This window comes from Melopsittacus undulatus, chromosome 2 (assembly GCF_012275295.1).
Source record: "Melopsittacus undulatus isolate bMelUnd1 chromosome 2, bMelUnd1.mat.Z, whole genome shotgun sequence".
In the NCBI taxonomy this organism is placed as follows: domain Eukaryota; kingdom Metazoa; phylum Chordata; class Aves; order Psittaciformes; family Psittaculidae; genus Melopsittacus; species Melopsittacus undulatus.
This window is the reverse complement of record NC_047528.1, coordinates 50,952,512-50,966,465: the sequence shown is the minus strand read 5'-3', so window position 1 is coordinate 50,966,465 and position 13,954 is coordinate 50,952,512. Positions and strand designations below refer to the sequence as shown.

At 37.6% G+C, this 13,954-nt stretch overlaps 1 protein-coding gene across 1 annotated transcript in view; it reads left to right on the top strand.

Annotated features, from left to right (window-relative positions):
* The window catches only part of ABCC4 (ATP binding cassette subfamily C member 4 (PEL blood group)), a 151,630-nt gene that overhangs the window by 79,661 nt on the left and 58,015 nt on the right, over window positions 1-13,954 (top strand). Inside the window, exon 20 of the mRNA XM_034072049.1 lies at window positions 5,764-5,843. Coding sequence (XP_033927940.1) covers window positions 5,764-5,843 — 80 coding nt within the window. The remainder of the gene's footprint in view (window positions 1-5,763; window positions 5,844-13,954) is intronic.

Sequence of the window (13,954 nt, the reverse complement as noted above, 5' to 3'; positions counted from 1 at the left end):
TTTGGAACACTTCCACCCTGGTAAATGCAATGTACTTGTGAAAATTGGTATTTAGGCTAATTGCCACAGAGGAGTTTAGGTTACTATGCAAAGCAGTATTTATTAATAACATTTACGTATTGAACTAAAGTGCGATGCAGTTAGAATTCTGTGTTGAGGATTAGCCTTATCTCAGAGGAGAAAAAGACTCCAGGAGCATGCACCCATGCACACAGAAGTGGCAAAAGCTTTCTATCCCTGGAAGGTACTTCGATCAAACCATTCTTCTTTTCCAAAGAAGCGAATCGGAGAACTAGAGAAGTAGCAACAAAGTATTTCGGCAATGTGTGATGAAGCAAGTGGGTACAAAGGCTTTGTAAGCTCTTTGCGTGGTATATAAAATCAGTCTGCCCACTCTGTTGTGTTAACACGGAAGTATTTCAGTGAATGCACTGACCAACAGAGTATACTAGAAATGCCAAATACATTTAGAAATAATATACTGCTGCTCTTAGGGTCCTTGGAATTTAGGTTGCACAACACTGAATGCTATGGGTGGCATTTGGCTGTTCCACTGGAGGATCCTAGTTTCTTGTTTAAAAAAAAAAAAAACAAACCCAAACCTTTTCTTTTCTGGTGTTTACATCCCAAGTGTTGATTCAATTTGGATTATATTTCTTTCATCATGAAGTATGTATAAACATTTTAAATAGGTGTGGCACACTGTCAAGTGTTTTCATTATTTGGATGACAGGTTAGAACATCTATTCCGAAGTATCAGTAGGCACCTGCAGAAGCAAAGTGGGTATAAAGCACCTGAACACATTCTGATTCATGCAATTAAAGCAGTTTACAGAGTGGGGAAGAAAAGAATATCACATACTGAAGTTTGATGTCTTTTTCGTGGAGAACAAAAGAGGTTTGATTCTTTCACTTCAAGTTTAGCCTAACTATTGTGTAGTGGAGGAGGTTTAATGAATCATTGTTTAACTTTCATACTGCCAAGTATTTGACCATTAAATAGTCTGAAATGTGTACATAGCACTTTGGTGACAGACCCTTATTTAACTGTGATTAATTGGCATTGAATAGTTATTTAATTACTTCGGAAGAAATCTAACAACAGTGTGTGTTCTGATTAAGTTATTTGATATAAAAACAAACACAGGACTGTTGAAGAGAGCACGTTCCCTTTTGCAGCTTGCTACTGACGCTGCACACCACATGGAAGCCTGAGTGATTAAAAAGGCAGATACTATTCACGAGTTCGGATGCTGTTGTAACATCGGCATGCTTAGTTCTTGGTTTCTTAAAAGACTTTTTTGTTAGTGCTTTCTCAAAATCTCCTTTGCCTTACAAGTTTTTGTGTTTTCTTTTTGCTTTTGAAGCCCAGAGTGAAACTCACTGGGATAAGTAAAGGATGCAAGTATTAAGTGAGCCTGAAGAGTTGTGTAAATTGAAAATACTAGACTAGATCTAAGAGTTGCTGTCTTTTGGAATATATCCATACCACAGAATGCTTACTTAAGGAATTTGGGGGGTTTGGAAGTATGAAGTATTGTGAGAAGGTGATGTTGTTTAGTTTCAGAGAGAAGGATATTAAAAGTTCTGGAGATGAAAATATTTTTTCTTGGTGGGGGAATGAGTTGTGCAGGTGTAATGGTTTCTTTAATCTGAAGAACCATTCCCAAAAGTTAGGTTTGCAAATCCTAGTAGAAGCTATAGTCATAACTGTAAGCATTTTGAGTCCTGACTCAAAATGGCTACTTGAACTTTTCTATCTGGAATGTTTTCTCTTGCTTGCATGTTTAATAATGCATAAGCAAGCTTCTGATTTTACTGTGCTTCCAGTACGTGGAAACAGTTGTTTCTTCGTGCCTTGCGAAACCTACTTGTAGACATCCTTACAAATGTAGCAATCATTCTGGATGCAATATCACAATGGCTATGGTGCATTTTGCAGATATTTCCAAAGCACAGCACTTGTACTTGGAGTTGCACACTCTGGTATATGGTGAGTGAACTTACTTTTATAGGTTACCATGGCTTGCTTCTGTGTAGGACAAATGCTGACTTAAATGCCAGTTCAGTTATATCCATATGAACAGGATCTGAAGTACATCTCTCTATACAGTCACTGGGGTAGTATCGTTGAAAACCAGCAATAACAAAAATAGGGCTAAGGCTTGTGGCTCTGTCACTTGCTTTAATGTTATTAATGTTACAAGATGGAGATGTGGACCTCTTAGTGAGAAGTGAGGTATTTTTCTAGGCTAGGCTTCATGACTTCAGGCAATGTTTTCCAGAATTACTATGTGCAAACGCTAAATAGATCGTAAGTACCTTTTTTCAGTAACTTGAAAATCAAAAAAAAACCAAACAAGTTCTGCTACCAGCGATTCACCTGAATGTTTATTTGGGAAGCAGCTGGTTGACGTCACCACTGTTTACATTGCTTTAGTTATATCAGGTAGTGTGTAAAAGGCTCCAGCTGTCAAGGTCTGTTTTTTCATGTATTGTTTCTTTTGCTCACCCATATTTTAGTCTATATCATTTTACAGAATTACTGTATTTACATGTTAAAGAGGATTAGCCAGATTAAAATATGTTTTCATGTTTTATTGATAATGTCAGATTAACTTCCACTTTCCTAGTGGCAGCTCACAGCTCGGTCACAACACAGTCTGTAGAAACACTGTCATACTTAACCATTTAATAAGGTGATTGCCAAAAATACAGTTTTGGCAATTGATTAGCAGCTTGATTAACAATGGGAATTGGAGTCGTTGGTGATTAGTGGAAACACAGAAGAGATAGTAAAACTAGAGGACTACGGAGGCCAGCTCAGGTGAGCTAAGCTTTTCTTTCAGACCATGTTCCTCAAAGAACTTCACTGGAAGAGGTGTTGCTGTGGAGGGAAATACTACTGCAGTCACTCTTGGTGTGCAGCATGAAAGCAAGTATTCAGCAGCTCTCATTTATATCTATACCAGCTTTTTACCCCTGAAAGCACAAGGACAGATTTGTATGGTGCTTGCAGCGTAGAGCTCTTGTTGCAGCACAAACTTTCTCAGGAAATGGTTGGAAGTTGTCACAGCCTTCCCCTAAGCTTTTGTCCTAAGCTCTTCTCCTTGATATCCAGTCATAGAATGTGTGGGAATGGTTCAAAGCTGAACCACATGAAATTTAAACTGGACATTAGAAAGCATTTCCGACACTGGAATAGGCTTCCTAGCGAGGTGGTCAATGCCCCAAGCCTGTTAGTGTTTAAGAGGCATTTGAATAAACTTTTGGTCAGCCTTGAGCTGGTTAGGCAGTTGGACTTAGGTGATTGCTGTAGTTCCCTTCCAACTGAAATGTCGTGTCCTGTCATATCCACAGTTGCTGAAAAATCCCAAACCAAAACCCAGACTCAAAATCAGTAAAATCCTCCTTGAGCAGCTTTGCCAGGTGATTCTTCAATAGAAATCTCAGGGGAGGGAAATAAGAGCTGAATTCTGAGATACTGGTGGAACTGAAACAACCCAAGAGATAAATCTGTTTTCACAGCAAGCAACATTACACGGACTTTGTAATGGCTTCTCTAGCCCTTCAGGCCTTGTCTGTACTGCACAAAATGAGAGTAAGCACAGTGCTTTTCCAGGAACAAGGTTGCATGTGCTCTCCCACCTCTGGGATGATGATGATCGTAAATGCATTGCTTGATTCCTGGAGGTGCTGACATTGACCTGACTTGTGCTATGGCTATGGAGAGTAGCCAGCTTGAGTGACCTTGCTGCCTCCCTGTAGTGTTTCAGATAGTTTGTGCAATAGCTTCTTACATCAGTCTGAAAACACTGCAAATAAAACTTATTTGGGGTTAAGGGATGAAGGGAGAGTCTAAGGCTGAAGAAAGGTGGGATTTGCTCACTATGGGAATCATCTTTTGCCCTTGTGTACAGCTTGCAATTGGTGGGTCTCAGAGCATTTCACAGAGGGGCCTGGCACTGTCGTCTTCCTTGCTCTGCTCTTCAGTCTGTAAAATAAAGTGAAGTCACTCAGGCAAGTAACTACTCTATGATTCCATGATACAGACTGTTAATACTTCGACCCAGTCCAGTGTGCCATTTTGTTTTCCTCCTGGACAAGCTGCTAAGAAAAGTTCTGTCAGAGGGAAGCATTTAACCTCTTTGAAGGATCTTCTGTTTTTCCTGGTGAAGTCTTGGTTCATTTGAAAATAACCTGAATGGGATATTTAGGGATATGCTTACAGCATGCGTGCCGTATGTGCTAGATCACTTGTCCACAGCCAGTTTCTGTGTAAGGAAATCAGAGGAAAAGGAAACATGAAAAAAAAAATTGCCTTGGAGTTCCTTCTGATGTGTGGCTACCCCGACAGGAAATAAGTAAAAAGGAGCATCCACAGCTGCCATTCCCAGTAAAACACATGAAGGAGATGCTGTCTTGTGCTGTTATATACCCTTCCTCTTCCTTGTGCAAAGCCTAAAAATATGGGTAAATTCTACTGTTGTCTGCCTTAAGTAACTGCTTTTGGTGTTAAAGTACTGCAGAACAAGCTGTTAGTCATCGGTATCTCTCTTTGGACCCTTGTCTCAGACCTTAGCAGAGCATGTTTTATATATTGCTTGGTGTGGAACAGAAATTCCCTTAAAAGAATAAGTCTGTATTACGCAACAAAATCCATAATCCTGAGGCAGCCGTGAACAGAAAACTAAAATGATGATTGCTACAGAAGTTACTTCAGTATCTTTTATCTTTGACTTACATCTCCAACACACTCCTTGGAAACTTTAAACTGAACTACTTTCAGTTTAATGAGCTCCTTTGAAAAGAAAGAAAAGTCTTTTGTTGCCAATGCAGTGAATGTTAGTACCAGTTAGAAGTAATAACTGAATCAAGATATATGTAGATAAAAAAAGCAACATGAATGCATGTACAGGCATTACACACCTTAGAAAAGGCCAGATTCCCATCCTTAGCTTAGTTTCTTTCCTGGTGAGTAGTGATATCGATTAATAGAGAAAGACACTAATCCACTTACAGGTGGCAGCATTGTGACTTTAATTGTTACAGAACTCTTGCTATAACTGAATTTTTCACTCAAGTAGAACTTGGGAAAATAGAGAAGCATAAATGCTTCACTGACAGCAGATTAAAAATTGTTTTATTAGCTTTAATAAAGATCAGTATTGTCAGGGTTTTGAATGAGTATAAAAGTAAGGCTGCATGAAATCTCTCTCAAATTTAATTTCAGAAATGCCTGAAATTTGAACCCACATATAAAGGTGGAGGCGTGGGAACAGAAATGCTAAAAAGGATCAGTTAGATCAACTATGATCTATCTGGGACATGTGAGCACTAGTGAGTTTCTGGATAGGAGCAAATTCTGGCTGATGTTACTTGATGAAACTTGCACTAAGTTGTCCGAACTGTAAACCTTTACCTGCACATGCTGATCATATAAAGCATGTTTCACGTGTTAAATTCTATTGAACTATTATCTTCAAAGCCCATTTAATTTTTTTTCCATAGCATTTTAAGCACAGAGTTTATATCTGGGTAGAAGACATTTGTAAAAAAAAGTATTCTTCAAAATGCATTGCAGTGGTTGTAAAAGATTCCCTTCATGGTGGTTTCAGAAATTGTCTTTTTATCTTTAGATTCCAGCTGTTTCCTTTTAACTGTTACTAAAATGGTAAAATGTGGTGTGTTTGAGATATTTTGATCTTTTCTGGAATTATATTTACTTTCTTTTCCTTTTCTTCTCCAACTCTGTCTCTGTAGGAAGAATCTTAAATCGTTTCTCCAAAGATATTGGCCACCTGGATGACTTGCTTCCATTGACATTTTTGGACTTCGTGCAGGTAATTTCGGTTGCTGCTGTCAAAGCCTTCTGCACTGCATTCTGAATTTAGATTCCTGTACGCTTTGGTGAAGATCAGCTATTTGTCACAGATGTAGCTGAGTTAAAAGAAAGTACTTGTTTGTGAAAGAAAGGTGTGGTTGAAATTTAATGTGTCGGTAAAAGCTAACATGAGTAATAACTGGCAGGTAGGAGTGGCTATACACAGCTTGCTATTATGTCAAGATTTCAGTTCATAGTAGCTACATGCTTGGTAAATTGCTCCTGATTTGCCTCCAAGCGATCTGGCAAGCTTATTGCTGTTACAAGAAATATGTCCATAGTAAAGAAACAATCAACTTGCATGAAAAGATAGCACAGATTAACCTAATTAAATGTCTACTTCCACAAAGAATCAAATGCTTACCACACCATTTTGGATTAAAATAGGTGTGGCTATTTACAAAGAAAAGATTAGTAGTAATAGGGTGAATATAATAGCCTTAATAGGAACAAGTGAAATAAGTTGCTGCAGACAAGAAAGATGGACAAAGCACTGAGATTTTGGTGACGATGAAAGGATAAGGGATTATATATGACATCAAGGTAATTTTTCTGTTGCAGTTGCTGTTTAATCCTCCTTATAAAAATGTGGAAGGATAAAGCTGAAAAAAAATTGAGTGTGCTGTACAAAAATAACATGAATCACACACAATCATGGAGGCTAGAGAAAGCAGTGACTTGGATCCACTTAGTGGATCAGAGCTGTCATGCTCAGATCAGAAAGGTTTCTTAAGGCGCTGTTGCTAACTTCTCTTTGTCTCTTAGAGATAACTTATTCAGGATCTAAACCTTGTTCTGACTTCTTTAAAACTAAACCGAAGACACTATGGGTTGAGCAGTTTAATTATGTTAGTGCTGAACTCTTGAAAATCAGAAAGAAAAAGGTGTGTTCCAAGGAGCGAGTTAAAACCACTTTTTAAAATAAAGTTTTTCCTACTTCATTTAAGTTATTAAAGTTGTGTGTTTATTTTGCAGAGCATTACAGTGCCACATGTAATTTTTGGGGAAGAAAGGAAGGTGATGTGTTTTACCTGTCACTTAAAGTCATTGGGTTTTTTTGGGAGTTAGGGAGTGAATTTCAAGATTTTGAGCTCATGGGCTTTTAAGGCCCTGACAAACTCTTTCCTGAAAGTACAATATAAACATATTTCTGTAATATACCACTTGTTTTCTACTGGTTATACAGATTTAACATGTTCTTCAGTCTCTGTCTTATTGGACAGACTATTTTACTTTTTCAGGTCTCCTGGGACAATATATATTTCTTTTTTTTTGGCTAGAAGCTCAGGCTGTCCTGCAATTATTATCCTCTTCTCTTAGCATAGGATTTAACATCTGCAAAGTCAAAACCATCTCTTTTGCACAGTGCTCCTTGACCGTTAGACCAAGCAGTGCAGAGGGATTTGTCCCGTTTACAGCAGACTGCACTATGTATGTTCATACCACGCATGGCCAGAGCATCCTTTGTATGCTGTGGTTTAGAGATAAAATGATTAACCCTTGTCCTTAGTTCTGTGCACTTTCAGTAATGTAAGAGTTGTGTTGCAGCCCACTTGCATGGCGTTTTCTTAGCAAGAAACTGAGTGGGTGTTCTGCATGCCCTGGCATGTGGTTTAAAGGCATGTGGGGTTGTCTGAGGATGCAAAATTTGCTGGGAAAGTATTAGAGAAGTCTGCATAAGCAGAGGGAGACAAAATTGGTGTGGTCTTGTCCATACTTCACTTCTGGAGCAGACCCTGAAGCAAACTGTTTTGAGAATTACACTGTTCTCTTTTTCTGAGGGAATCAACTGTTTTGCTTCAAAAGAAAACTAAGGAAGGAGATGACCTGTATGCATGGCACATACAAAGGACTGAATCATCTACTAGCAGACTGGAAAACTTAGTTATTTGACCAGTATATAAATACTTTAGGCCGTATATGCTTACCAAAACTTAACTAGTTTGGGATGAAAGAATGAAGGCTGTTGCTCTCTGTGTGACTGTTTTCTCCTTTCAGGCTCCTACTGTAATCTGCATTTTTGTAAACATTTATCCTCATGTTGATTAGTTTTTGCATTTCTTTTAAATTGGCTTTGGAATTATTTCTCAATTCCAAACTTTGAATTCTGAGTGAGAAGTTTTCCTTCTTAAAAAAAATAAGTAGATGTTACCTGTCCAGTACACTTAAAAAGATACTATGCTTCAAAGTTTACCTGTTTGGCATCAGAAAAGAAAATTTGTTGACTGATAATATGCTGCTATCCATAAGACAAAAGCACTTCCTTCTTGGCAGGTTTCCTCAAACTTAACTGTTCTTGATCAGCAGGCTTGTTGGTTAGTGGATGCCTTTTGAAATTCAATAGCAAAGATATATTTATTTCTGAAGAAGCATAGGTTTTTACACAGGATAACTGTTATCAATTATGATAGAGATCTTTTGTCACTTGTTTTGTTTGCAGGTGTCTTTTATAAGACTTTATAATCCCTTCAGGAAGAAATATTTTCTCCTTTCTAAAAACAGTATTAGCTAAATATAAAAGCCCTGATCCCAGCCATTGTTGCTGATTCTTTGAGAGACATTTCCCAACATTCGTTGTTTAAATGGTTGTCAGGAGAAATCAAGTGAAACTTAATAAACAATGCAGTAACTGGTTCATCTTACTTTGTGTGTAGAGGCTTTTCTTGAGCGGATTTGCATTGAAGAAGTGGTCGTTTTTCTGAGTTACTGCTAAGATCATTGTGAAGCATTCCACCCTTTTACTATATTGGCAAGTGAGTGTATAATTTCTGCACAGGTAAACACAGTGTGATTGGACACCCAAAACCTACAAGATCAGCCCATTTAAATACCTACAGATAAATAAATAAAATCCTGTAGTTTTAAAATTTTATAGTTGCACTGAGTAGAGATTTTAAGGCAATGCTAAAAATTGATAGTGTTCTTTTTAGCGTGCCTAACAAGATTTAAACACTGCACTGCAGTCATAATGAGCATGATGAGTCTAGACAGCTACACTGGATGTTCTTTCAGCTAAAAGACTTGAACTTTTTGCATCTTCCATTGGGTCAATGAAGAAGAAACAGTTGGTTCTCTTCAAGATAGTAGATGGTTACTGTACACTTACTTGTTAAAAGGCAAAAATAAAGGATACGTGGCAAGCACAAAAATACATAATAGACCTTGTGTATTCTGAAAGTCTGTCTAAAGTTTGCAAAACTGTTGCTTTGCAATAACTCCCAAAGCAGCAGCTCTCACTGCCTTTAAATTTGAATGCCATCCTTTCCTTTTTGGCTTTTAAGTGCACTAAAATATAGCACACCTACTTTGAAGAGACTTGGGGCAGGAGGGGCAGTCCTCACTAGAACAAGGCAGTAATTTTTTAACTTGTGAATTTCAGCAGTGTATATGAGACATGCCAATGTTAGTGCAGTTGACTGTCTTTTTTGTAGAAATTGCTGCTGTAGCCACAAGATTTATAAATAAAAAGTAAGTCTCTTTTATGAGAACACATGTATGGCTATGTTAGACTACATGGCTTTTGAACAGGGCTCTGTGGGTAGATCTAAAGGATAGAAACTGAAAAGAAACCAAAGTTAGGTAATGCAACTGAGATTATCTTTAGTTGTATGTGTACAGTCCAGTTCAAAGGTCACTGAAATAAAAATCTGCACTTTACAGTCCACAGCTTAAGCCTGGGCCTTGTCTTCTGTAATGGAGCATTGCTAGCTGTAAAGTTCCATACCAGATCTCCTAAAAAATAAAAATCAATGCTATGTTAATTTCTTTAACCAAACATGGCACTCAGTATGTTTGTAAATCAGGTAGTAATTAATGTTTATGGGTTGATTCAGATAATCAGAAAGCTGAATGAACTTGTTTGGTGAAGATGGTGTTTAGGTTTCTTTGTGAACTAACATTTTTAGTTACTTGCCATAGTACTGTTAACCTCAGTTCTGCATCTTGCTTTCTTTTTTCTGAGTTAAGGATTTGTGGCAGGTGTTTTCCAACTAAGTTGCCCTCTCCTCAGGTGAAGGAAGGGTCACATGTGTGAAGGCCATCACAGTGCTTTAGAACTTTCTAAGAGGACTTAAAAATCTACTTCATGTAGATACGTGTGCTTTATTAATGTATTTGTTAGCTTAATCAGAGGGCGGATCTGACAGCATCCTCAAAGAACTACCCAAATAATTGCAGAAATGCTCCTTTACTTGTTACAAATTTGATCATCCTGTAAGTCTAAAGGAAGTTAAGGAACTCAGGGGCCATATAAGACAACTGGGATTTTGTTACTTAATTTTCTTAGGCTTCTCTGAAAATACCAGCTGATTTACTCAGTGTTATAACCAACTGTTGTTCCTCCTCCTGCCTTAAACTCTGTGGGAGTACAAGGTTCTGTTGATGTGGACTTTACTGGTAGGTGTGTGGCTTGTAGTTTAAAATATCCTGGTTAAAATGCATAGCAATGTCTAGCTCAAAGCAGCACTAATAAAACACACTATATAAATTCAGGAAAAGGTCAGCTGAGGAACAGAATAAAAGAATTTAACAGGGAAGTATTGGGAATTAAAAATACAGTATCCTTAATAGTGCTTTATGTACATTAGCCCAGATGTTCGTAAGTGACCAGTATTTTAGATGTCCTGGTTTTGAGAACTTATCAGAATGAGGCTTATTTTTAGTCCCTGAATCTCACTTTGACTTGAGATAGATCTGCAGAGGCTTAACATCTTTAAATAGTGGTCTTGGGTGATGCAGGATGAGTACCCAAACTGATAAAACTATTGGTTGAAAATTATGTGTGTAAACTGATTGAATGTATAGGACAGTGAAATATATTTCAGACTTCTTTTTGGTTTTGTTAATTACTATGGTAAATTTTAAAGGGATGGTTTTTTCTCTAGTTTCTTGCCCTTTTTAATTCTTCAGTGATATTATTACTTGCTAACAGAGTTGATTTTCTGCTTTTGTTTCCAGTGAGATTGAGTAACTTAATGTGATGGCCCCTTCATTTTGATTTCTTACCCTATGCTGGACTGAGGGGGGGGAAAAATCATGATCTGTTTTGTTTCTGGAGAACACTGTGAACATGTGAACTATCTTGAAAAAGGGCAGTGATTTATTGAGGAAAACTGAATTGCAAAACCTTTTTCCTCCCCAAAATCAACAGCTTGACTGAGCTTAAATAACTGACTTTTCATATCCTTTCATCACACACAAAGACCTAATCCTGAGACTACTTGAACCACCAATGTAGGCTGCGGCTGAGACCACCACTGAATGTGCCATTCGCTTCTCACTACACACAAAACACATTGACTGCAGCTTTATGAAGTGAAAATGCTGAAGAAAAGGAAAATGTGAAGGAGGTGTCCACAGTCATTTCTTTTTTCAAGGGGAAAAAAAAGAAAAGAAAGGAAAATAAAAGCTGCTGCATCTGGATATTAGGAACAAAAAGTGCCTCAGACTGGAATAATAGCTTGGGTCACTTGCTTTCGTATGTGCACAAGAGTGGAACTGCCGTCCCTTGTTTCAGTACCACTGACCCCTGCATTTTATTGTGTGAAGATGTCAGGGAAAGTGTGTAGAAGGAATTCCAGGATCTTTTAGTTTAACAGTGACGTTGTTATTTTGTGATTTCTGTGAGAGGTGGGGTTCTGGAGGTTTGTTGTGTTGTTTGTTCTACTTTAGCCAGGTTTTGTATGTATGCGTGCATGTGTGAGTTTTAAGAGAGATTTCTGTTCATTTAATAGTAGCTTGTTCTGTGTGTTTGCTTGGGTGCATCTAAAATATGATCATAAATATGCTGTCAGAAAATAACAGCTGTGAGATTTGTGTGGGATCCATGTTCGGTGTCAGCATATTCTCTTTAGCCTGCTACATAGAGCAGACCTGTATCTTGGAGACACCTTTTGGTTTCACTTCTGCTGAATCCTGGTAATTTTATTTGATGGTTAGATCACAAGATTCTGCAGCTGTGCTGAGGTTTAAATAAAAAATAAAATAATAAAAAAACCCTAACAGTTGCCTGGTGGCATTTAACTACTGAAATCTCATGTAACATTCTGTCTGTGGAACTGATGTTCTAACTGCACATCCACAAGAAGCATGGTACAGGGCATTTTGCTAGTGCGTAATGAGAGACCAGTTAAAATGTAAAGAAACATAATGTGGTATATATTTTTCATTGGTTACTTTTGAATTTTGATTTTCAAAAGGTTAAAATTATTATTATTACTAATTTTTAGTATAGTCATTTGATATATTCTGTATGTGCTTACATACAGAAGGTTTTACATGTTATTGTTAAATGAACGAAGTAAAGGCTGTCCATCCTGCCTTCCTGGTTATTACTATCATCCTTCTCCCCCTTCCCTCTCCTTTCCCTCTCCCCAGAAAAAAAAGGGGTAGGAGGTTGAGGAGGAATAGGAGGCTTGGTTTGTGCTTGTGTCTCCCAGACCAACATGTGGAGCTGTGAGTTTAGCAGTCAGTTGTCTAAATAATGCAGTTCTTTATTGACCTTTCATTCCACTGTCCCTGAATGCCTTGATTGTTAAGTCCCAGTGGCCAATTAGTCTTGTTGATGGTGACCAGCAGTGGAGATAATCTGTGCCAAAGCTATTGCTGGTGTTTATACTGTACCTGTCATCGATTCCTTTGAATGTAAGGATCAGTGTCTTGCATCATATGAACTGCATATTTACTCTGATGGTATGTGCATGGGATAAAACACATAAAGTCTAGAGTTGCTGCTGATAGTTGGATTCCTGTTTATATACAGACCTTCATTTTCTAGGGAAGGCTAAAGATCTGTTCTCACTATAGCAGTCATATGTAATCAAGCTCAATCCTTTCCCTCAGACCATTTTTTCCCCCCATTATATTTGTGTGTAGAATTTTTGTAAGAACAAGTATGCATGCCATTCTCCAAGTATTAATGTCAAGGCCATAGGTATCATTTCAGTAACAAAAAGTAAATGTGTAACTTTCTTAGGTTTTGTATTTTCTTAGTATTAATAAGGTTTTAACATGCAACCCCATATCTAACATGGGAAAGCAGATACAGTAATACTGGAAAATGTGGTTTTATTACCTTTTGTCATCTTGCTTCCTTATGTTTCCTTTCCCACTTTTCTGCTTTTCTTGTTTTTCTTGTCTATTTTCCTTTTTGTTTCCATACTTCTCCATTTATAAGGTAAATGTAGATAATACTTTTGTAATTAGGCTATTCCTTCTGTTTTCTCAATGATATGTGGAATACTGGTGTTTTGAATTTAGTACTTGGGGAAAAATAAAGCTAGCTTTCACCTACTGGAATTCTGTCTTCTCTATTTCTTTTTCTAGAGCACATGAGCATTTTGAGGTGCAGCCTTCCTTGTCATTTCTCCAACATTTTAAGCAGATTGTGGCTTAGTAGTAGGAAGACAAAAATGTAGTTGTTCTTGCAGTAGTTTGGTACATTGGCTTGAAACCTGTAAATAACAAATTTCAGTCAGGTTTCAATAGTCTCTTCTCCAAATTGGCTTCTCTGTTTTCTTTTATCAGATTACTCTCAAGATATTTTCAGCTACTAGAAAGCAGGATAGTTGTGTGGAGGTCCAGTGATGTGCCCCCATTCTTTGTGGTTTGGAAATTTTCCCCCTTTTGATTACAGTGGAGAAGTTCCAGAGAGGGACTCCATTTGTCTGGGGCTCTTTGTATCTGTTGGAAGGTATTTTCTCGTTGCCTTTCTTATTCTGAAAGAGGACGAAGAAATAACTCTGATGTCAGTGAACTTTGGTTCTGCTGTTTTCTCCTTTTCTTTTTGGTCCATGTCTCTATATTCTGTTAGTTCCGCTTTTGGTGCCAAAGTGGAAATTTTCTTTACTATTATTGTTAGGTACTTACCTGAGTTTTTTTAGGTGTTATTGCAGCCTTCTATATCTGTAGCTCAAACTGATAATTATTCTTAAGAGTTCTGAAAATCATTAACATTTCTAACACTTCACAGTAACTAGAAATCTTTTAATTCTGCTGTCAGTCATAACAGTGTAACAATCCTGTTACAAATGATGATAAGTACAAATCTAGATTGCCTTAAACTGCTGATAT